We start from the raw sequence: 25,755 nt of genomic DNA, 5'->3' as shown, positions 1-25,755 counted from the left end.
AGAGAGCACAAGTTACAAAAGCTACTTTCAAAGAAGGGTAAGTTTAGCTTATTTCAAAATAAGTGGTGCCTGCACATGCATGTTGCCAACCTTAGTAAAGTTCACTTTAACAACAAATACAAGACTAATGAGACTTTCAGGTCCCAAATCAGTAAGTGAACAGTTAAACAACAAAAATGTTTTAAAACGACAGTAATGTTTCAGTGCTCTCTGTTCCTAAACAAATCTCATTCCTTCGCTGAACTACTCAAAACAAAGAGATAGCTGTTAAGGCAGTTACAAGGTAAAACGAAGCTTTAAAGGGGATGTTTTTAATAGGAAACTAAATGGCAACTAGAAAGGAATATTGGTTTTAAGTTTCTTAGCCTGACTATTTAGGATGACCCAAAATTCAGAAAATAAAGGACCAAATACTGCTAATCCATGCAACAGCTTTGAAAATAGTTTTTCTCTCTAAAGTCATCCTTTAAAAAAAAAAAAAACCACCAAACCAAAACCAACAGAACCCAACAATGCATTTTTTTTCTTGTGCAACCCCATTTATTGAGCTCCACGGAACATGGCCCTTAAATGTTACAAAAACACATTACAGGACTGAATAAGACAGACCCAGAACATACATTTATTAAAGACATTGACTGTTCAGCCAGTGATCATACCAAGGTGCATTATGTTGCAGACTGGCTGTAAAAAACTGCTGAAGAGGCATAAAGTGTTAATGAAATAATGTGAAAGACACGATAGGCAAGTCTGATACTGAAGTGACTTAACTTTTACATGACTTACATAACCCTCCTAATATGTCAAGGCTGTATGTTTTCAGACTAAGTATGGACTGTACTGCATGCAGAACTACTTACTCCCCATGACCCTCAGTTGGTATTTCAGTTTTCCTAAATGTTTACTGCAGATTTCTGTACTGAAGATGAAGAAACAAAGACAACAGCCCAATCTGGAGGCAACATCTAAACGTGCTTCTCGCTGTCTTAGGAACAAAGCTACAATGAAGATCTGGTGCCCACCCAAGGTTACCTCACCACAAACTCCCAATGATGAGATCTAACTTCTATTCTTAAATCAAATACAATTGTCTCTGGACAACCGATCTTCTGGGAAGGCACAAAGATTGCCCTTTTGGGGCTTTTCTTGGGGAAAAAAATCCCTGATTGCTCTTAGATTTCCCAGACAAGCCAGGTAGAGGGCTCATCTACACCACATGGGTCAAGTTGAGCTGTTCAGCTTGTTCACTACATCCACAAAACATTTTACTCTATACCACAAATCATTCCAACATTCAGAAGTCAATTTTAGTTGATGCAAGAGTAATTCAGTAATGATCAACCCATAACAAACACTGTTATGGCAGCAACCAGAATCACTCACCACATACCCAGGCCCTCAACCAATTCATTCTGTTCACATGTTGTTTCACTAAACAAATAATTACATGTCTCAGAAATCACCCTCTGCACCCTTTCCCTCCGTTCAACAGAAGTTTCTATACTAATGGGTCTTTATCATAGACTTATAGAAACATTCAGGTTGGAAAAGACCTCTAAGATCATCTAGTCTAACTGTCAACCCAACTCTACCATGTCTCCTAAACCATGCCCTGAAGTACCATGTCTACACATTTTTTGAACACCTCCAGGGATGGCAACTCCACCACCTCTCAGGGCTGCCTCTTCCAATGCCTGGCCACTCTCTCAGTAAAGGCATTTTTCCTAATATCCAATCCAAACCTCCTCTGGTACAACTTAAGGCCATTTCCTCTCACCCTGCCACTAATAACTTGGGAGAAGAAACCAACACCCACCTCACTGCAACCTCCTTTCAGGTAGTTGTAAAGAGAGGTAAGGTCTCCCCTCAGCCTCCTCTTCTCCAGGCTAAACAACCCCAGCTCCTTCAGCAGCTCCTCATAAGACTCGTTCTCCAGACCCTTCACCAGCCCTTCTCTGGACACGCTCCAGCACCTCAATGTCCTTCTTGTAGTGAGGGGCCCAAAACTGAACACAGTAGTCGAGGTGCGGCCTCACCAGTGCCCAGTACAGGGGCACGATCACTTCCCTACTCCTGCTGGCCACACTATTCCTGATACAAGCCAGGATGCTGTTGGCCGCCTTGGCCACCTGGGCACACTGCTGGCTCATGTTCAGCCGGCTGCCAGCCAGCACCCCTAGGTCGTCCTCCACCAGGCAGCTCTCCAGCTGCTCTTCCCCAAGCCTGCAGCGTTGCATGGGGTTGTTGTGATGCAAGTGCAGGACTTGGCACTTAGCCTTGTTAAACCTCATACAGTTGACCTCAGCCTATCGATCCAGCCTGTCCAGATCCTGCTGTAGAGCCTTCCTACCCTCAGGCAGATCATCACTCCCACCCAATTTGGTGTCATCTGCAAACTTATTGAGAGGGTGCACTCAATCCCCTTGTCCAGATAATTGATAAAGATGTTAAACAAGACTGGCCCAAATACTGAGCCCTGAGGAACAGCACTTGTGACTGGCTGCCGACTGGATTTAGCTCCATTTATGAGAACTTTGTAGCAATGTCTCAGAACCAGTGACTTGCATGTAGATATTGCAGTGTCACAATCAAATGTCCGATTTTGAATTCCAGTGAAGGACACCTTGTTTTGCCCACAGATACAGAATTAATTAAATTCCAGGTCAGAAGAAAAGTTTAAAGGGCATAATCCCAATATGTTTTCCTGCTACAACAGAAAACAGAGAGGCTAAACAAAATACATTACAGTGTTATGTGCACAAGGTCTTTAAAGAAGTTGATTGCATCTTTGCCAACTGCACAAACACCACACTGCAGATTCTTCTGGACATTGGCCTACAACTTTTAAGGTTGCACCTGACTCAGATGTCTGAAGACATCTCACCTTTTCAAAGCCAGGGACTAGCCTTATTTGCAGACATCACTGTGCCATTGACAGCACTGTTTCACTAGCATTTGTTTCCCTGGTTGCCTGGGTTGCTGCGAGCAGCTTTTTAAACCTCCATGCACCCACAACTCTGTCACACTAACAGCTTGAGAGGCATACAGCCCCAGTGAAGGCTGCTGCCTCCAGTAACTCTAACCTTTCTCTAGCAAGGTTCTGTGCTAACAGTGCACACCAACTCCTGAGACACCCAGTACAGGCATAGCCTTTTCAAGCACAGGGAGCAAGGAAAGGGATGAAGATAACTGGTCTAGGCAGGACGGAGCAGAGTCTGATAGCCTATTGTTTCAAGTAGTCTGGAATAATGGACACCACCACCCATCTTTCTGAAGAATCTAAACAACGTCCCCTCTCCCTCCCTTCCTGCAGGGACTAGACACAAAGTGCTTAAAATGACAAAATCTGAAGCAGTTTCACACGGTGTTTAATCAGTAGGTCTTACCCAAGCTGTTGGAGGCTAGCTGCTCATCAATGCATTTTGGTGCCCAGATGGATATCTCTATTTAACAGACTAGCATTTGGGTCCCCACAGTGCTGATTCCTTTTCACAGAATACAGGTCTACGTTTTAGAGCTAAGAGTTCTCAACTCCATGCACAGCTGAGCTTCATTACTTGAGAATACATTCATATCCATGCAATTTTACAGTTACGGTAGAACTCTTGTGCAAAAATATAACTGTCCCAGTTGCAAGGTAGTACACCTTTTATTTATAACAAACAACAGATGTCCATACTAACCATCTAAAGAAAATCTGGACATTACATTGATTCTTGGAGGGGCTGTGAACAACTTACAGGTCATAAATGTTTTCTGGGCATAGTTCCAAGATGGCACTACTGTTTCCATTCAAATTTGAAGTCTATTTATTATACTTGAGTCCCAAGAGTTTTTGTTTTTATTGTGGGTAGGCATACAGGATTCCCAGCCAACCCCATGTTCTACAATGCAGAGTCTCATTTGATACCATGAGAACATCTAGCTTTTGTCCTTGGGCCATGTCTTTCAGCAACCGGGATCATTTCCCAGCTGCATTTCCCCATCTCTGTGGTTTGCAGCTTTGCTACTTGAGGCTCTGTTGCTTTCCCACCCGAGTAATCAGACAGTTCCAGCGCTGTCTACAGATAAGATGATGGGACTTAAGAGTTCTCCATGACCCAAGTTACTTAACAAAGGAGCTTCAAGTACTTGAAGAGGACTCGGCCGTTGGCAGTGAAATAGTACCTCCAAGGAGCCAAAGCAACACTTCCTTACTCTCAAGACAACTCCTACTGCACTGAAAAAGGCACTGAATCTATACACCACACCCTCTTCTAGTTTGCTGTACACTCCTAGTATTCACTGGAGTCAAATTCTTTAAATAGCAATTTAAATGCTTGGCACATTGCAGCCATATATATACAGCGCACAGCTTTATAAGGACCAGAAGGTATGCCAATACCCTGCACCTACCATTTCTAGCACACTGTGAGCTATTAAGCTGTTACAGAGAAATCTGAAACTTACAGAATGTTGAACTGTAAATCTTGATTTTAAACCAAGAGATGCTAAAAACATAACTGGTGTCTTTGTACAGTTCTAATTAAGGACAAGATGAGCCCCCCTTTAAATCTCTGTCTCCTTTAAATAAGAGAATTAACTCAATTAATCCAGATTAATCTCACAATGGGATGCTTGTTTCCTTGGTGTTCACATGGGGACCAGCAGAAGGTTGAATTCCCCTTAAAAAATTCTTCTGAATGTATATATTCACCCCTCTGTTGGATGGATTTGCACTTACTTCAGAAAAGCAGGCAAAGGCTTAATACTGAATTTTAACACTGCCTATCACCTTGCTCTAAGTGGGATGGAGCAAACAACAATTCATGTAGAACACAGCAAAACCTTCATGGAGTTAACTTCTGTCTACATGGATACTGTGGAAACTGCCGCTGAAACTGTGTGGTATGTGTCAAGTGGCTAGTATGCAAGCCATATATAAAAGCGGTCTGAATACACTTACCCCCTTCAACACACACCATTGGCTGCCCCAAGCAAACTGCCTAGTAACACACCACCAAGCAGTCAGCTGGGCCTGGCTTCGAGGGCTCCACTTGAACCAGATGGCAACTGTCACTTGGCAAGCCACACGTGAAAGTCTTCAGGTGTTGTGCCAACCAGGGCATGCTGTTTCACCCACTTGTTCATCTAGCCTGGTCATCCACACAAGGAACTTTGATTTCCCAGCAACTCCTAGGAGCAGCCAGTACTAACAAAGCTGTCTCCTCTGCCTCCACCAAACTGGAAGTGCATGCTAGAAGAGATCTGCAAACACGAGCTATGAAAACCAAGTGCCATCGTAACATCTTACTGAACTAAGAACAGTCAGATCAGTAAGATCACTGAGCTTCACAAGCTCCCCAGCCTTAACAGACCCTAGATTTCCTCCTTAGCAACAAGGATCTTCCATCTGCTGCCATCTTTACCTTGCTTCAGTTGTGATCAGAGACTATTTCCTCAAGACACTGGTGGAAAAGATTCATTTCTAAAGGTGACCCAGGTGGCAGAACAGACCTTAATCCTGACAATTTGAATAGCAAGCCGCTTAGAAACATCTATTGTGATCTTTTCCACTTTGCAAGTTATATACTTTTTTCTTCTGAAACCATCATACTTTTCAGCTAAGTAGCTTCATGCAAAAAAGAATTCCAAATAAAGTATTTGCCTTTGGGTTTTTGCCTAAGTGGTTAGGGAAGTACTAATTATTCATCCCTGATAGTTAACAGAAGCTTTGCAACTTACAGCAAGAGTCACATATACAACTGTAACATGGAATCCTACTCACTAAGCACAGCAGATTTCTACACACGGCATGACAAATATTTGGTTCTCTAAGATGACTTAAAAAAACCACCCTGGTATTGCAAACTACTCCAAATAACAACTCATGAGCTTACCTACTCTATCAGCATCTTTGGGAAAAGAATACTGAAATATAATTAGCATTTCTTCCAGCTGTCACTTGTGTGCAGATGATGCTATTTTTACTGCTACAAGCTGAAGGGTCCTTTAAATACTGCAAAAGCAACAGAAGTCAGACTAGCGTTCTCTCTCTTCTAAGGATTAAAAAAGAGTTTACTCATCACCAAACTATAGCTGTAATTCTTTGCAATACACTCCAATTGATTGTAAAATCTGAACAGCATTTAACATTAATTTTATTGAGCATCATATTTCAGTGCTTCAGTATTCAGAATGCATCTGAGTTTTTTGTGAAGACAATAAATCTAAAAGTAAGCTTTATATCTTCTGCCAAGATTTAAATCTTAATTCCCACAGGGCCGTGCATTTAATGATATGAAAGCAGTGTTTTGCTAGACACATTCAGTCCTGAAAGCAAAAGCAAGTCATACAGAGCAGCTGAAATTTCTACTGGTTACAGCGGAAGACATTTATTCACTGGTTTTTAAGTTGACTTAGTTCCTCAAGCCTGCCAAAGCTTTGCTGACGCCTCCTCAGGAAAAAAAGTTTACCAGTGTCGCCTAATGTGAAGAGAGAAGTTTGCAAAGAATCCATCCTGATAAACCTGCTGAAGAGAGGACACTATTGGGATATAAAAGGTTGCAAGCATGGATTATTTGGTCCCTACTGGTCATCCTACAGCACACGTATTCTGCTCAGGCTTCATGAGATTATCAACATCCAGAAACTGCAGACTTTGTAGGAGCTCCTAGCTTTTTTTTGTCCTGTTGAAACCAGAAATCTTTAGATAGCCTCCTCCTACCCAAACATAATATAGACTAAGAAGTATTTTAAAACCAGCGCTTCCTCCTGTTCCAGAGTGAGGACACCAGGCGAAAATACAAAAATACCAAATTCCTCATGCAGTTTTACAACCGAGAAATAACAACTAGAACATAAAGAGGGAGATTCAGAGTACTGTACTCGAGAGGTATTAGTACAACTTCAAAAGCAGAAGGCGGCAGCATCCAGATGTTTACCAGCCCTTAACTCTTCAGGTTACCTTAGTTTCTATACCAAATTAAGAGAAACCCCATGAGATCAGGCTCCATACCACCCCATAGCAGTTTTGGGATACCCACATCAGCGCTCTCCCTCCCACTCACAGGTGTCTGTACGCTGACTGCCTCTTGCCATGCAGCCCCTGGCCACTTGCCACAAACAGTGGTTGTGCTTTTTGAATAGCTACCCATTATCAGCCTAGATAAGATGTAGGCAGTGGAAAACCTGCCAGGGACAAGCGAAAACATCCAAGCGAAGACAACTGAGCTGCAAACAGAAACCAAGAACCCGTCCCTGCCGCCATTCCCCTCCAAGTGAAGTGCAAAGGAAACTATACGGTGGCCATGCCTTGCACCAGCTTACTAGTGCAAATTAAGGCAGACTCAGGGCAACTTCTCTCTGCTGACACCATACTTGCTCAGGCCCACCGGTGTTAGCAATAACGGAAAGTATAAAACAAATACACACGCAGAGGCAGCTGATGCTGCAGTGAAGAGCACTGGCAGCTGCTGCCATAGCCCAGTAACCAGCAGCAGTGGCATCAGGCGAGCTTTTTGAAGAGCTTCCTGCTGTAAGCAGATCCTAAGGTAACAACAGAGGATCCCTAGCGTCCGGACGAGTTCTGTATTTTTTTGTCCCTCCACAAGAGCGGATACATCTGATAATTGTCCTTTCAACGCCTGCTTGTAATGAGCATTCCAGGGCCAGGGACAGAATGAAAGCCACAAGAACAGGCACAGAAGTGACAAAAAACTGAGTCCAAGAAAAGTAAAGACAAAAGAAAATCAAGGAACATTCTCCCTGTTATTTTATGCTCTTTTTCTACCCTCTGTTTCTCCAAAGCAGCGTGGGGCCCAAAGACACTACAGTGAGCTACAGACATTTGTAAACCTTGCCACTCCTTCCCCCTCTCAAGCCTTTAACTATTTCCTTCTGTTAACAGCACAGCCCAACCATTTTCCCCCCCAGCATTAAGCTGAACTTAACCAAGGACACAATTTCTTGTTAAACAGATGGTCCACGACAGGAGAGGTTTGCAGTTCTGTGAGCGTCAGCACAGACGACACGACCAGCAGAGCTCAGGACCGAGGCAGTACTGCACTCGCCATGCTGGTCTGCTCCCTGCCAGTCCCACAGAGCACGACGTGCAAAGCCTTCTGAAATGCTGCTAATGTGTTCTTGTCAACAAAGAGGGCCACCGAGGAAGGGTGCCTTTAGCAGATCGTACAAGTTCCCTCCATTTAGGAAAGCACAGCCCGACCATTCAGTCTAAGAGAGCTGTTGGTATGCCAGGTCAAAATGCCACAACCAAACCTTCAAGGCAGAATCTGTCCAGCTGAAGGTGTGTAAAAGACACAGTCCCCAGCTGGAGTCCTACTGCGTGCTAAAACACCCAGCAGTGGCCAGCCATAAGCTGGGGGTGGACTCACACCTCCTGCGGATGAAGGAGGAAGGCCATGAGTACCAGCCCTGGTCTAACAGCTGGCTACTCAGCTGAAAACCAGCACATGTAGAGGAAAACATAGGAAGGTGATGAAAAAAACTTGTTACGAGCAAGTCTGGGCCCTGCAAGACCTGGAGAACTTACGAAGCTCAGTGATCTTTCCTGGCTAACCAGGTAAAGTGGCACTTGGCAGAGGGACAATTCATGGTCAGAGAGGTGAGGACTCATACCTGGTCACCTGCCTTTCCCACCTTGTGGCTTTATTCTGGGCAAGAGGAGGGGGAGGTAGAGATGGAAGAGAAAGAACAGCCTAAATCCATGACTCCCATGAACTCCACTGCCCTCCAAGCCACGGGGGCAAGCGCAGCCCTCCCGGTGCCCCTCCTTCCCCAGGCTGCAGCCCTGTAGAAGCACAGGAGCAATGCCTGCTCCAGCCCACAAGCACTTCACCAGTACTTCAGGACGACCAGTAAGGGCGGGGCTGTCCAGCCTTCCTCAGAACAAGCTGGTTCAAGTATCTCCCTTTGAAACTCAGGGAAAGGAGGCTTTTCTGTATGATTTTTCTTAGCAGGTGTTACAGGTTGAATGGTGTGATTTTAAAGCCAAGCACGTTCTCCCTTCTGTACTTTATCCTGTATGGCTAGATTTTGCAATTTATTTGAAATACAAACTCTTCAAGACTAAGAATTTGGTGATTTATTCCACTTTCTTTTTTAAGGATGCTAACACTTGTAGCTTTAATGCTATTCATCTTGCATTTAAGTTCCTGAATTATTTCATTATTCATTAAAGATTGAATCCACATAGAAGATGGAGGTAGAATACTAACACTTTCTCAAACCAGAATGTATTTTTAAATCGTCCTTAGGACAATTATCTAGACAAGTTTCCTTGAAACATTGATCCATTTGAAATCTGACAACTTCTGTGCTCCAGAGGGAGCATTAAACTCCATACAATTACTTTTAATTTACAAAGCTGCACGGTACCAGCACCTGTAAACATCCAATACAAAGTTTGCTTGCTTGTTTCTTGTCCCAGGAGCAAGGAAAACAAGCTGATGCAGCTGACGGGTATCACTACTTTATTACATCTGCCTACTGTCACTATGCAAATTGGATGACATTCAGCAATACACCTTGATGTAATCAAACCCAAGCTACTAGGAAAAACAGAAGTTTTGCTAAGTCGTAGTTCCTAAACTACAAATAACTTGCAACAGCATTCACCTTCATGGAAAGATGTTAAACTGAAAGCCAATATATTCCATAAAGCCAAAATATTAGATGTAAAAGCTGAAGATCTGGGGGGCCATACTAACACGAAAAATATATTTATGTTTCCATCATTGTTCATTTCAGAGGAAACTTGGCAAGAATTTAGACTTATCCTTGACTGCTGACTACTCAGACATTAAAGTATCATGTGACTGCTGGGAAATCTACAGAAATTTGCACTGATGAAAGACAATTTTTTTTTTAATTACATTAGCATTATATGTTTCCTTGAGAGGTACATGTCTTTGATAAAAACATGGGGGGGAAGAGCACAGAAAGAAAGAAAAAAGGAAAAAAAATGCAAATATGTACCAGGAGCACAGGAATTAATGTAAAACCAGTCATCCTTTTAGGCAACGTCCTACCTGAGAGTAATTGCAACAGATGCTCCAACAAAGGAACTATCCCGGCAGGAAATAATCACAGCAACAATAGCAATAAAGTGATTACTTATCTTGGGGTCTTAATATAGTGAGACCAAGACCAGTGGAATCAAAGCCACCTTCTTTTTTAAAAAGCATTTAAATACAGCCTGACGGGAAGAGCAGAAAGTTTAGAACAGCACCTTCTTCCTCTTGTGAGAGAGGCTCAGGCAGGAGCCCTGGCTAACCCTCCCGCTGCGACCCAAAGCACCGAGCCACCTTCACCAGCACTACGCAATTCCTACATCAATACTTTCTTTGCCGCTACAGGAGGTGCATCCGTAAGCGTGTCTCTAAACTCTTTGCTTCCCACCTATGCTTTATAGAAAAAAAAATTTTCAAAAGGCAACACGGAATGAAACGTCAACATTACTCTCCTCACGCAGGGTAATATTTTGTTTCAGTAGCGGCTCGCATCGGCCTGGCCGTAAGTGAAAGCAATTCCTCCAGAGCAGCGGGCTCGGAGGGGAGCGAGAGCAGTGCGATGACTTGCACTGTAAGCGGGAGGTACTTTGCAGTCGCTAACCCACACCCACGCTTCCCCGCGAAACTCCTTCGTCCAAGTTCCACGAAAGCCTCAGTTAGTCTTTTCAAGTCACAAATTATAACTTGGTCACCGGGGTGGCTTGGGGTTGTTTTTTTTTCCGGTTAGCCCTCCTGCTCCTCGCGCTCTCCAGCAAAATAAAAAGTTCCCTTAATCCAGAGACTTCCAGATGCATCCTCCAGATGCGCTGCGAGCATCCCAGGCGCTGCGAGCATCCCAGGCGCCGACTTACTTCACCCAGCCCGCCCCCCCGCCAGTCTCCACCGCCCCGCAAGACAGAAACACGCCCCGCTCCCCACAACTTCGGGGCAGGAAAGCAACTCGCCCCGAACTTTCGGCTCGCCCGTCAAACACGCACACATATACACCGGCCCCCGCTGCGGCCCGTCCCGGCAGCACGGGCAGGGCCAGGGGCTCCCGACCGGCGCGACAGGACGCCGCAGCCCGAAGCTGGGGCGGCCGCCCACTCACCTGGGGGCAGCTGGAAGTTGGCCGGTAACTGGAGGGTGGCCGTGGGCGGCCCCTTAGGCGCCACCGGCCGCGGGGCCCCGGAGGCGGCCACCCGCGCCTTCGGGGTCCCCGCGGGGACTGCCGCCGGGCGCGGTGGTGGTGGCGGCGGTTGGGGGGCAGCGGGGGTCGGCGGGCCGCCGGGCACCTTGGCGACGGGGCCGCCCGGGTCGGGCGCCGGGCCCGCGGCGGCCGCCTGCTCCGGGTGCCCGCCGGGCATCAGCGTGACGGGGGCCGCCGCCGCCGCCACCGGGGCGCTCATGGAGGAGGAGGCGGCGAGGGAACGGGGGGCGGCCGCGTCGCGTAGAACCCCGCGGCACCCCGCAGCATCGCGGGCGGGGGAGGCTCAGGCGCTGGCTCGGCCACCGGCTCGCCCGCCCAAACACATGGTGGCCCCACTCCGCCAGCTCCCGGGCTCCGCGCACGTGGGCCCGGACGGTCCGGCCTCCCCTGCCGGCGGCGGGAGGGAGGGAGGGAGGGAGGGAGAGAGGGCGGGCGGAGGGCGGGCCCACGCCGCCGGCGCGCCCTACTGCGGCGGCGCCCAGCCCGGCCCGGCCGCACCTCAGAGCGCCGTGTTTATGGACCCACGCGGGCCCCCGCGCAGGCGCCGAGGCCTCGCTCTCCTTCCCGGGTGGGTTCCGGCCGGCGCTGAGGAGAAAGTTGGCGGCAGCTGAGCTGCTACGGGTCGGGGGACGCGCCCACGCCGCCCCGGGACCCGGCCTTCCGCGCCCCCCCCCCCCGGCGGGTAGCGGCGCTCGGACCCCCGGTTCCCGTCAGCGTGAGGCGGTGAAGCGTGGGTGACCCCGGCGGAGGCGGGGGGCTGCGAGCGGGGGGGGCGCCTGCCTGCCTGCCTGGCCCGGCCCTCCCGGGGGGCTGCAGGTGTGCCCGGGGCTGTCGCTAACCACAGAAGGGGCCCCAGCAGGTGTAACGAGTTCCCCGTGTCACGGTCGGCTCGGGGCCGGAGCTGAACTCGTCGGCAGGCCGAAAGCAGCGCCCGGCTGTGAGGATGAAGGGGACAAAGTTGTCCCCTTTGACCTTCACGCCCAGGGCTCGACTTGAAGAAAGACTGAGGAGGGGTGTGCTCCTCACCCCTCTTGCAAAGGAAGCACAATTGTTACATAGCACGTAGCTTTTTAAAAACAATTTTCACAGGATAACTGAAAGCGTTTTCTGGCTCGATAGCGATGTTGGCATGACCTTCAGTAATTCTGTTTTGAGGTTTCTGCCTATTATAGCTAACTTTGGGCTAAATTTCAGTAGGTTTTGAAGCATGCTTATGCACATGCTTCTCTTTGCCCGCAAGACTTCAGGGGTGCTGCTCATCTGTCCAAGGTGAGCACAGCGTAAGCAATCACAAAAATCAAGGCCTGGTGTATGCTTCATTATAGTGGTACAAAACGCACAAAATCCAACAAAACGGTCGGAAATCAAAAACTAGTTTTCATTTTACTCCTGTATTAAACATCATTTGCATCTATGTTTTTCAGGTAGAAATGTAGACAAGAAATTCTAATACTTGAGGATACACAGAAAATCATGTAAAATGAAAAGAATGCAAAAGATCGGACAACTCCATGTCCTGCCAGATAGTTCCATGCTGGAGGACCAAAGGAAACACTCCCCTTTTTGATGATTGCCATTCACAATCTGGCTCAATCTCACGGCATTACTGATTGAAAATGCTGTCAGCAGCAGCTGAAACAGCTACAGAACAGAAATCGCTCGAGATGAGAACTGAAAGCATATGGCCACAGCTTAGTTTTCAGCGTGGTCACAACAGAGGTAACTGGACTCTCCTAAACTCCACTAGTACAGGTAACAACAGGCATGAAAATAAGTCACATGGACTAGCTGGATAGGTAAGCACCTTAATCTTTTACATGCATGTCAAGTCCATTCTACCATGCTTTTACCGCTGTTGTTACACCAGTAGCTTTGTAACAGATTGCAAAAACCACAGCTATCGCACCTGTGTTTGCAACATACCAGGAAAGAAACACAGTCCCACAGAAGCCTATATTCAGGAACACAAAAAGAGCCCCCCTACTGAGGATGCAAACGCAGTATTTGCTTTCTCACACAGCATCCCCTCTCCCTTACTGCCACAGCCCTCGCCCTGCCTACCATTCCAGAACTGCCTAAAACCCCAAAGAGGCAGAAGCAGCAATGGTTACAGTTTCCAAGTGTGAGAGCAGGCTAGGAACACTGGAAGAGGCAATGGGATAGCACAGGAGGGAGGTGGTCTCTCTACCCTTTAGAGCTCTGCCAAGTCTGAGCGAATTACATCACTTCATATGAATATGAAGCTGCGTTACACCCACAAAGTAACAGCCAGGGTACAGCAAATTACCTCCCGCGTGCCAAAGGATGCTCAGAGACCAGAAGATGGGGAAACTTCAGTTCCAGCAAAGACCAGCAGTGACTGACAGCAGAAGGAGGATGCAAGGAAAGGCATGCTGTCCACTGTTCTTGGACTGCAGGAAGAAAAGTTGGATTATTAAGATCAAATTTTTCTCTTCTTGGGGCCATTCAAGTTCTGAAGAGATCTCCAAGACCCCCATGCAAATGCTCAGGAGTGAAGCATATCTGGAACAGACAGAAAGAAACAGCTGAAGAAGACAGACATGTATGCATCAAAGCTGCGAGGCGTAGCAGAGCGTGAAAAGAGGAAGTAGAAAATACAACATAGAGAAAAACATATGGAGGCTGCAAAAGGAGCAAAGGAAGCAATATGAAAGACAACACAGGAAAAGGTATAGCACAATGATAATAAAGAGAAAAAAACCCATTGAACAAAGCCCAGAAGACTTAGAAATAGGCATACCTTATAAAAAAAACAAAAAAAAACCAACCAACCAAACTGGGCTTACTTGAAGTGCCATCAGCATCCTCTCCAAACAAAGCAGATGCACCTAGCATTCTATGAAACTGCACAGGAAATAAAAGGAATGGTCCTTTTTCCACATGGAAAAAGGTATCATAATAGAGGACTGGATGTGACCAGTAGGCAGTCTTCATTACCCAGAGTAAAATAAATGCAAAAAGTCAGTCAGAATAACAAGGAACAACAAATCTGGAATTTTAAAGCTATTTTCATAACTGAACAGGTTACAGCACATGTAAGGAAATTACTTTTGTCACTTTTTGGTTTTTTTTTTTAATCCTTATTTTCTTGGGTGACTGTTACCACCAAAAAACCCCATGCACTGAAAAAAACTTTTAATCAAGGCATCATTCTTGTCTACAGCTTTTTCCCCAAGACCTTGTCCAGGACATGCTGATAAACATGGCACGTGCTTTTCAAAGTCAGGTGAAGATACATCTAGCTGTTCATTCCATGAATTTCCAGCCTTGGAGAACTGACCTGCTTTGCTACTTCAAATAACCCGTGAACGGACTCCTCTGGCACGTACGTAGAAGTATCCTCCTTACCTTCTGGGCATAGGAAAGCATTACTGCAAACAACAATTCAGATTTCCTTCCCAGGAGCTATTAGGTGATACACTGCCCATAGTTTGGTCTGCATAACCCCCTTCCAACAGCTGGCGCTTATCCAGTGCACACTGAATTGGTCTTTGCTGTACTAAGCTTTTTCCAGGGTTTCAAATCACAGAATCACAGGTTGGAAGGGACCTCAGGGATCATCTAGTCCAACCTTTCTGGGAAGAGCGCAGTCTAGACAAAATGGCCCAGCACCCTGTCCAGCCGACTCTTGAAGGTGTCCAACGTGGCCGAGTCAACCACTTCCCTGGGGAGATTATTCCAATGGTCACTTGTCCTCACTGTGAAAAATTTTCCTCTTGTGTCCAATCAGAATCTCCCCAAGAGCAACTTGTGTCCATTATATGTCCAAATAACCAACAAACCAACTACCCACCCTCCAAAATTCCTGTCCAGTGAGCAGACCTTAACTCCGCCAAAGACAGACCTTTATAAAGTCTTAGGTCAGTTCCACATCCAACACTAAAACCTAAGTGTCCTGTTGTGCTATAGAATCCATCTAATATGCTTCAGGGTTTCTACTCGGTCAGTGAACGTTCTTACAAAAGCTTTATTTTCTCTCCAATTGATAAATCATCAATTAAACACAACGAGCAAATTAGCCAGAATGAGAAACTTGCAATATTTGCCTTAAGCTTTTCTTAAATGACAGAGACTTGGCAACACTATGGAATTAACTTAAGCAGGTACCTGCAACATGAAGGGAAGAAATATGTGTGAAGATTTAATCTCATTAGTTAACATAGTTAATTTTAAAGGGAAAAATGAAAAGCTTACCATGAAACATGTTAAACAGTAACAAAAACCACTAACTCTTCAGGGAAAGGTGCTGAAAGAAATGAGATTCTGTAGATAAGAGCAGTAAAAAATCAGGGAATAGAAGACTTCACACACACAAAGAAAAGGGAGAATGAGCTTGTTAGAAATGCAGAAATAGAAGATATGACCAAAAGGATTAAGTAATGAGGAGACAGTTGCAAATGTGAATATGTTTAGTAATGAAAACTATCAAGTGAAATCATGACTGGCTATTTAATGTCCTCAGCAACCACACCTCTACATTAAGTTTGTGATTTGAGTACATTTTTTCTAAATTTATAGTCAGTGTTACAGTCTGCCCTGATTTTTGTCTTGACTGATGATCTTTTATGGAGGTGCCTCTTTCTTTTGGACATTCAGGTGACAGACGCCAAACCAAGCATTACACTACAAACAAGTCAAACTCTTTGTTCCTTGAGGTACAATACACCGCAGCTTCAAAACCTTGTAAAACATTTAAGAGTACAACAGGAAGGTACAACAAAAGAATTAGGTATATACTTTTATATTGTTCTAAGCTATAAAGCTTGGTTGACTATACTGAGCTACTAATACCAAGAGGGTTAACTGGACACAGAACTTAGCCACGTGGTGAGGCACATTAAGTCCCAGCAGAGGAAAGCCTAGCTGGATGTGCATCTGCAGTTCCTGCTGGTCTGGGGAACCCAAAGCTACATCACGAAGCTGCAGAAGTGATCTGATGAGGTGGAAAGGTCAAGAAAACACCTGTACCTCACAAGCTAGGCTTTAAGTGAGGAAGAAAGATCAGAAAACTACGTGAACAGAGGGAAAAAGAAGGGAGGAATGGGCACAAGCCATAGAAATGGGCAGCTGAAAATATACCATAAATAGGTACGGTTAAAATGCATCAGCAAAATGTCACAGCATTAAAGGCTTAGCCATTGGGCACAAATATATTCTCAGTGAATCACAGAGAGTAAAAAAAAATTGATCTAAGACTTAACATTTTAAGAATTACATAGCTCTATTAAGAAGTCATAGTGGATATCACTTGCTACCCAGTAAAGTTCACTAAAAGAAAGCAGTTTTATCAGTGAAACTGCAGCGCCCTATAATAATACAGCTTTATGTAAAGTGACATTGCTAATCTATTTCTCATTAATAATGTACAGCGTTGCAACACTTAATTAATGAAACAGAACACAAATCAGAACTTTACTGGACTCCTAATACCACTGAGCAGGAATTATCCCATTTGCAAAAAGCTACAGCAGAAATGGAAAAAAACATAGGGGTTCTGACAGGTTTTATATATCTTGTACCAACACTAACCGGGGGCAATCATCAGCTTCTGGAAAACATGTTAGTAACGTTTTGTGGCAAATATATGTGCAAGAAGAAGAATAATACGTGAATATATGCCTCTTTGCACAGTGCAGGATGAATGAGCATATTGGGTTTAACACAACTGCAGTTTCATCAGGTTTCAGGAAAACTACAGAACTCAGCTTAGGAATAAAGAAGTTCATTCAGCAGCTCTGTGCACTGTAGACAATTACCGCCTCTTAGAACTTCAAAAACATTAAAACAACTATCATAATTGTCCTGTGACTTAGGTATTTTTCTCTTTTTCTTTTCAGATTCTTTTTCCCTTCTCTATTTCTGCAACTTGCGTTTCAATATCTTTTGCACTAAAAATCTGAGTAAGACAAGATGATTTGCAATTGTGATGCTCTATTTAGTTACATTCCATAGCAAGAAAACCCTGTGCTGATAAATATTTGTAAAGCATTTCAAAACAACGCAAACAGTCAGAATCAGACTTATGAATCAGATGATGGTGAATTAAAAGACTGCCAGCAAGCAACAGTGGAGTTACCAGAGGAGCTACCAGAGGAGTAACAGGGAGTTACTAAGGGGCTGCATCCACTTGCCACCACTTAACATCAGCCACAATAAAGCTGAGCAAAAGCTGTAACAATCTACACCAGTAAAGTTTGAAATTCAACTGCAGACAAATTAAAACTGGTGTTGGTGTTCACCTACCTCCTTAAACAGAGACTGGAATTCTGTTGTAGCATATAGGATGTCTTCCTGTTCTTTCATGCTGCACCCTAGTATTAAATAAGCCAAGATGTCAGTCAGAACTATAGTCCACTGGGTACTTTCCAAAATACAAAAATATGTACTATATTTAACTGTGTTTACCAGCATTTTATAAACACATAGGTAGTTACGCCAGCTATTAGAAATTTTTATTTCTAAAAGAAAACAGAACACTCAAGAGTTAACACTCTGGTGAATATTCCAACTTTGTCAGCAAAGTTATTTTTTGGTGGGGAAAGAAACCACCCAAACAACAAAACCAAAATCAAAACCCCCACTACTGACTGGAAAAAGGACATAGCAAATCAGTTTCATCAGGGCAAATAATTAATTCTCCTTCATACAACAAGGTTGAGTCCTTGCTTTCCTTTATCCTCAGAAGTATCACGTTGTAGGAAACTATTGCTGGAGTTTAATTTCCACCTCCCTGTGCTCGTGTATCATTTTGGATTAAGCAGGTCCATGTTTTTTCAGCTGAACTGCAGGCCTTCCACTGGGAATTCATAATTTGATTCACTCTTAGAGCATAAAAGCATGGAAATACAGGATTTCTGATCCTGGAACTGCAATCTTGCTTCGTTCTTTTAGTTCCATGGATGTTTCAGACAAGCTGGTTTACTTGATCAAAAATAAAAAGTGCCTGCAAAGGACACCTGGATTTATCTTTTTCCTTCTTTTGGTGAATTGTAGAAGGATTGAGATTTTTTTTTTTCTTTCTCTTCTCTCCCCCCTCACTGTTCTTATATGTGAAGGGGCAGAGAGGTATTTTAAACTTTGAACAAATGTTAAAAGTAAAAAATTAGGCTAATGTCAAAAGCATTAATGCAAAGCAAATTAATTGCTCAGCTTCTTTAAATATTTGGGAAAATGTGTTTATATATTGTTCCCCCTCCCATTTTCTCTGTGCCGTTTTCCTAAACATCCAAGTCACAGTCACTTACTGTACTATTGAGAGAGGTGAAATACACACTGAATTTCAAAGCACACACTCATTGTTAAAATTTGTTATTCAAACTGAAAGCCTGGAGACAGTCAGTAGGAAACCCTAGGTAACTGCAGTTAGGCCAGGTAAATTCGAGTCCACTGCTTCTCTCCATTTACACCTGGAGGAAAAAAAAAAAACAAAAAACAAACAATCCCACAAAACATGATGAGCTGGAACACAGTTTTGAACCTGTCGTCTTTGTTTTTTCCACCAACTGTCACAGAAGGGCTGAGGTTGGAAGGACTTTCTGCAGGTCCTCTGATCCAGCCCCTTCCTGCTCAAGCAGGGCCACCTAGAACCAGTTGCCCAGGACCATGTCCAGAAGGCTTGTGGACACCTCCAAAGAGGGAGATTCCACAACCTCTCTGGGCAACCTGTGCCAGTCACCCTCACCAGAGGGAGAGGAGGAAATAAAAGTATTTCCTGATGTTCAGAGGGATCATCCTGTGTTTCAGTTTGCACCCGTTACCTCAAGTCCTGCCACTGAGCACCACTGAGGAGCCTGGCTTCATCCTCTTTGCACCGTCCCTTCAGCCATTTACATACATTGACAAATCCCCCCGAGCCTTCTCTTCTCCAGGCTGAGCAGTGCCAGCTCTCTCAGCCTTTCCTCCACCCCCTTCAACATCTTTGTCGCCCTGTGCTGGCCTCTCTCCAGTATGTCCATGTCTTCGTTCTACTGGGGAGCCCAGAAATGGACACAGCACTCCAGGTGTGGCCTCACCAGTGCTGAGTAGAGAAGAAGGATCACCTCCCTTGACCTGCTAGCAATACTTTGTAGTATGTAGTAAGTGTTAAAGTAACGGTTACAAAAACTGAAAATACTGTATTCTGATAATATTTTTAATGTAAATTTTTGTATATACTCTAAAGCCTGTATTTGCCACTCGTGGTAGAAACAGAAGCTATTAAGCTACGAAGGGACCACAGCATGTCAGAATTACTGTGCTAAGGACCACTAGAGGATAAAATGTTGCTATCATTTTCACCATTTTCAAAGGCAATGATAACGTCTTATACAACCCACACAAGCAGCACGTTGCCACACACCTTCCTACACCCCTTCCTGCACAAAACGTTCCCAACAGTTCCTTACACTATTATAAATCAGCAGCAATCGCTGTAGCTCCCAGCACTATCAATCTGCAGAGACAATAAAGAAGTCACCTAACATGGTGCCACCAGGTGTTCGGGGAGATTTCATACATCAAGTTGGATGCACAGGTGTCACCTGGAATAATTTTTGTGGGAAGATTTGGTATACCAGTTATATAATTGTTTCCTACAAAGACATACCTGTGGTGGCTGGTTTCTCCTTATAACAGGAAGTTCAGTGTTTTTTCCACTAGATTTCACAGCACAGCATACAACAAAATTGTTAAAAGCATTTCACGTTTTCATGAAGGAAAGAAGCCCAAGCTTTTCTTGAAGCATTTATCGCGTGCTTTGTACTGGATTACTTCTTTGCAAAGCTGCCTGATAATTCAATGGTGTCCTTTTGAGCTCCTGTAGCTTCTTCTGGGTAATTCTTTTCCAAAAAAATTTTACCCAGTTTTAGCTTTGCCACCAATTGCATTGGCCTGTGGAGGACAGAAAGGAAGTTATAAATCTCACCACAACATATGTCAAGTTACCTGCTGTAGCCAGTCTATAAAGGCTTGTGTCCATTTCAAACCGGGACTCCCCCACTATCATGATACATTATGCAGTGCACAACATGCCTTTCTGCCAGGTCACTGTTTTTCCCTTGTGGCTTCTACTTAGACTCTGCTGATGTTTCGGTACTTGATCTTAGGGTATCTGGGAACATAAATATGAGAACAGCAGTTCTCAACTTTTTCATGCTATACATGTCTTTTTCTTTAAGTAAACTATTTAGCAACTCTGTGTTTGCTAAAACCTCTTCTGATGTAGAGCTAGGGGAAGGACAGAAATTTCTAAACCGTTTAACACAATCCAGTGAGCAGTAGTTGAAGAAACTCAAATTAAATTCTGTCCATGGAAGAAGCGTTCTGTGTAAACCAGGATGTAGAATACTCCTCTAACCAATGTTCAGGGTTTTACAAACGCCATGCTGTCTGTGGTCATTTTTTTCAGTTAAAAGCAAAGAAGTTCTGTTTGGAAGAACTGCCAAAGTTTGGTACCTATTTCTTTACATCAGAGAGTTAAAAAAGGTCATACATAGGGTTTCTCTCAAATGGAATTCAAAACTCTTTTCAGTTTCACTGGCATCTAAATTCCTATCAGAGCTTCCTGGTGAATTGAGGAGCGTCCACATGGTCTGGTGTGCAAGACTGGCTTATAGTGCTGCAGCTACTGTCTTTTCTTGCAGTATCTAGTGAATAAATATTTGTAGTGATGCAAGGATTATCTTTCCCTCTCTGATGTTTAATAATAAAAAATATCCTAACATAAAGTCACTAACATCTGCCCACCTTACATTTCCCTTTCAAATGAGCAAAAGCTTCATCTGGGTTTACTGAGGAGCTGATTATGACCATCTCAACCTGTGCCATGATTTTCTCAACTAACCATATCCCTGGAGGCCCAACTGCCAACACACCTCTGCCATCCCTGCAGACAAGGTGCCATCAGCATTTTCTCAAACCGAGAACGGCCAGAACAGTGTCTTGCCCTGCTTACAGTGAAAAAGTACATTCAGAAAGTTGTATTTCTTTTCATGTTTACAATACTGTCGTTAATAAACCAGTTGTCAGATTCTGTAAATCCTCAGATTTTCACAGGCTCATTGCTTGATCTATCCAACGTTTATCTGCATGTCCCAGGTCTCCTTCCCAGCTAGCTCAAAAATGCCTTTGAAGTACTGCAGTAGCTCATGAGCACAGCGGTCTGTGTTTTGGTCCGAGTTCATTAGAGATGAAAGAAATCCACAGGACAGGGGAAAAGCAGATGGTGGCTAGGACTTCCCTGCTTTCTGGCTCTTGGGAATCAAGCAGAGAACATGAACTGTAATCCAATTAACTACACCCTTGAGGCAAAAACTAGGGAATACAAAGCAACTACTGGCAGGTCCCAGCAGTACAGAGAACCAAGAAGAAGGTGTGATGGGCACATCATGGTTTAGAACAACAGAAGACTGCAAAGCAAAAAAACTGCCACTTGAATTTTAAGTAGCTTTGTGACTCTATGCTCACCTTGGGAGAAATAAAAAAAAAAAAACCAAACAAAACACAAACATGCAATAATTAAGAGAAAAGAAGGAATCAGGATTTCTCCTTATCTTTTGTCCATAACCTCCAAGTTAAGAACTCAAATCTCAGAGCAAAATGGAATTGGAAGGGAGATAATGCTAACAGCGAGAATGGCTATAACCTGACATCTAAAAGGCAACTTTCCCCACAGCCAAGTGTTTACTTACTTGCCAGTTCTAGCAGGTATGTTAAAGCCATCAATAGCATTAAAAGGTATAAGAAAGATGGCAAAAATTAAAATTGATAAAACTAGCATTTACAGTATCAACACAGTAATGAGAAATACTTATGTAATAAAACTATCCACTTGGAAGCAAAGATAGGTCAATACAGAAGTGGTATTCGCTGTTCTGCTTTCTCTTTGGATCTTTCATTTCACTGGTGGCCAAAGACAGAAATTCATAAAATGCACAGAATATACATAAAACTAGTGTAAGAGAAGACTTTAAAGGATCCTTCTTATGCCTTTCAGTCCTTTGCCTCAAAGCAAATGTGATCTTTGATTTTGCCTTCACCAAGGCACATACACTTACAGGTCTGGGGGGAGTTTTAATCCATTCTACAGAAAAATTGTTCCAATTGACGCAAAACCAAAGCACAGAACCTATTACAACGTGCTGGCATACTATCTTCCTCCCTCCCTCCTCCTCCTCCTGAGTTTGGAAGATGCTTATTTTCAAAGAGAATTAATCCAAAGCCTTCTGAGCAGTAAAGGTGGACACCGCTCCTGTCTGCCCTGGGGAGACCAATCCACCGCAGCACCTTTCAGCTGCCTTAGCTATATCTGTGCCAGAACAGAAAATTGCCAGCACCATGGGTGCTGACACTGGAGCCTGATTATCTCTATTGCTACAACGGTCTCTGGCACACATTGGGAGCAGGCAGCCAGGGCACAGCTAGTCCATTTTGGAGGCAAGGAGAGTCTGGTATGAACATGGTCTTGGGGACAAAAAGCGAGCTTTGGCGGCTTTGGCACCAATGAAGGGTGAGCTCATGCACTGTAAGGGCTTTCAGCAATCACTAGGCACAAATTCAGCAATGAAATTACTCCAGTAAGTTAAAGTGGTAAATATCTGACTGTCCGAATATGGAGTGCGGACCACACCAGCTGCAGTCAGGTGCAACTGTTCCTTTAGCCAGAGGACTTCCTCAACCCCACCTCTACCTGTCTTCATTTAATACTACTACTACTCCTGGTCATTGCCTCCATGACCAATTAACATATTCAACAGATTACCATATCCAGGTTGCTCTCTTGCTACTGCTTCCAGCGGCACAGCTGCAGCGCTGACAGGGAGAGCTTCTAGCGTGAAGAAACCGTACACAGAAGGGTTCACCATATTTGTTCCAGTCCTGCTTGAGTCAATTACAAAATCCCTTGATCAAGAGCAAAGTATGATTCAAAATTATCTGGCATAACAACTCCAATAATAGCCTAGTTTCTCTTTGTGTTCTTTCAAATACAGCTGATATGCGAGTTTTCGGTATCTATACAGAAGTTTCTGTAAAAGCAACAAGCGAACAGAAGAATCACAAAGAAACACAAGATACATTTCAGATGGAGGGGGTTTTTCCTGTATGAACAGGCTACCATTTCTTGCAGCAAGTATCATGCCTTTTTGAAGCTCTTACATCTATTTATGCATTTTTGCTATAGCTTATTATATTTTTATTTCCAAAACCAAGTACGATGTTTGGTTCAGAATTCAACATGCCATGTCAGAGACATGCATTGACTATGCAAAAAATTTTAACGCATAAAATTGATTATTCTTACAGTCCATACATGCAATACTTACATATAAGTACTTAGTAACTTAAAGGCAATATATGTATGTATTAAGTTGACACTTACCTTCCAAGACTGGTAGGTACCAGATGGATCCGTCTGGTGCAGTTCAGTGCTCCCACTGCCAAGGCAGACAAACCAAAAGGTCTACAGCCATTGCTCTGCATGCAGCAGCATGGGAAACCTGACCAGTTTTAGCATCCCAGAAAATTAAGAAATGTACTGGCCCAATACACAAGCAAAGCACAAGACTGAAAAGGCTGGATACAGGTACTCACCATAAAACTCTCCATTTCCAGTACGTCAACAGCTTATTTCTGATCTTCAGAAGTTAGTTTGTGGTCAGCATTCTAGTCGCACAACTCCAAGTCACACACAAGTAACTGAAGAAAAACAGGCTTCACTGTAAAGAAACTACTCCCTGTTAGAATCACACAGGCTACAGGAATTAGGCTTAATCAGATTATCTTTTAACATGATCTCAGGCACAGTTGTGAACAGATTTGAAGGAGCATCTCAGATGGCTGCAATCAATCAGCCAGCTCACAGGTGTTCTGCTAGTCTTCAGTATTTGAACATAAGAATCCGTGTCTGAGTTTTACCTTCAATTTGGCCTTTCACATTGCTCTGTTCTGTAAGGGATTTTGTTGTTTTCTTTTTAAGTTTATATTTTTATCTTAACTCTTCTATACAGTAATATTGTTTGGTCTCTCTACATTATTTTTTCCAAATTATACAATAAAATTCTTCACAGATCTGTATGTATGAGGAATGGTTATGTTTGCTGGTGCTCTTTAAAATAAAAGAGCTCATAATCGTGATTATTTTCTTGTGAAAAATAGGGTTTTTTTCTCAAGTGATATTTACTTTTTTTTAAGAAGTCATGAAAGAGAAACTTAACCTGCCTTCCTTTTTTTACAGATAATAATAGAAACAGTTGGTTTATATTCAGTAGTCAGGACCACCTGTTGCTTTTAAGCAGAAACCTAAAAATGTCAAACTGCTTACCTGCTAAAGTTGCAAGGCTGCGTGTGGCATCTTCTACTGTGGCTGGACCCTCAAGAGGCAGTTTACAGTGCTGTTAATCACTATTCTGGCACCAGCAGTCATGTCTGCATAAATATAATGATAAAGTAATCACAAAGACTCTTTCATTAACTAGCAACAAATTACTATTCAAGAAGGAGAAAACCATTGCAACTTTTTTTTAAGCTTGAAAAGGCAATGTAGATGAGGACAGAAACAAATTCAAAACAGCACACAGAAGTAACTTTACTCTAACTGAGAAACAGTAATTTTAGGGTAATTTCAGGCCATAACAGTTTTTAAGTTTACAGAAAATTAATGTACAGATTTAAATATGGATTCAGCTCCTCCAAAAACACATATGAAAAGTACCCTGCTCCCTACCGTGCCACACATCATGGCTTTGCTATTGTACAATTCCCTCCACCCCATGGTACCAGGAAATGGGGATTACAGCACCATAATAGCGTGTAAGAAGAGAGGGTTGCTGAGGTACATCCTTATTCTTCTTCATTACAAGCTACTGTAGAAAATTCAAGGCACATTTCAGATTATAACTTTCCTCATAGTAAAGACAGTTGAGTAGGTTCCAGATTTCCCAATTTCCTAGTCAATTATTCACTCATTGGCATAGTTCTTCATCCTCCCACAAATTCACCTGCTTGTGAAGCCAGTGAAAACACACAGCTTCCAAATGTAAAAGATAATTTACATTTTTTTTAAAAGTTGGACCATTTTTGTAGTAAATGGACCCATTTACTACAAAAAACTGAAAATTTCTTCTGTCACTTGGAATACCCTTCTTGGGGAGCAGCTCCGTGTTCAGCATCAGCCAATCTAAGAGCACAGTGCTATCAAAAGAGGAGATTCTCACATTTCTTGTCCCTCACTGCATCTTCTCGTTCTCTCCCTCTATTAGGCTGAGCTGTTCTGAAGCTGTTAAGTCAGATCAGCGTGTTGACACAACTCAAAACTAAATTTTTTTTGACAAGCTGAGTTTTGTTTTCAACCTTTCTGAAAGCATGCAAAGAGAACAGTTTCATATCCTGATAGCCTGACCTACGTGGAGATCACCACAAAAGCAGCAGTTCTGTTCTTCCCAACCACTTCCACATAGACATTCCTGCAGCTTCCTCTGAACTGGATTTAACAATCACACAACTTTGTGGCAACTCACCAAAAAAAGAATTCACTTTGCATCTGATCAGTGAGTTTTG

At 43.6% G+C, this 25,755-nt stretch overlaps 1 protein-coding gene across 2 annotated transcripts in view; it reads right to left on the bottom strand.

The window, feature by feature from the left end:
* TAF4B (TATA-box binding protein associated factor 4b) overlaps positions 1-11,593 on the bottom strand; it is a 75,720-nt gene extending 64,127 nt beyond the window's left edge. For both annotated transcript variants that reach the window (XM_075084896.1, XM_075084895.1), the window contains exon 1: positions 11,104-11,593. In XM_075084896.1, the coding sequence (XP_074940997.1) occupies positions 11,104-11,401 (298 nt within the window). In that variant the 5' untranslated portion in view covers positions 11,402-11,593. The remainder of the gene's footprint in view (positions 1-11,103) is intronic.
* Between the last annotated feature and the right edge of the window lie 14,162 nt (positions 11,594-25,755).

This window comes from Phalacrocorax aristotelis, chromosome 2 (assembly GCF_949628215.1).
Source record: "Phalacrocorax aristotelis chromosome 2, bGulAri2.1, whole genome shotgun sequence".
NCBI lineage: Eukaryota > Metazoa > Chordata > Aves > Suliformes > Phalacrocoracidae > Phalacrocorax > Phalacrocorax aristotelis.
Note: the sequence above shows the minus strand (reverse complement) of the source record. Positions and strands in the feature narration are given on the sequence as shown.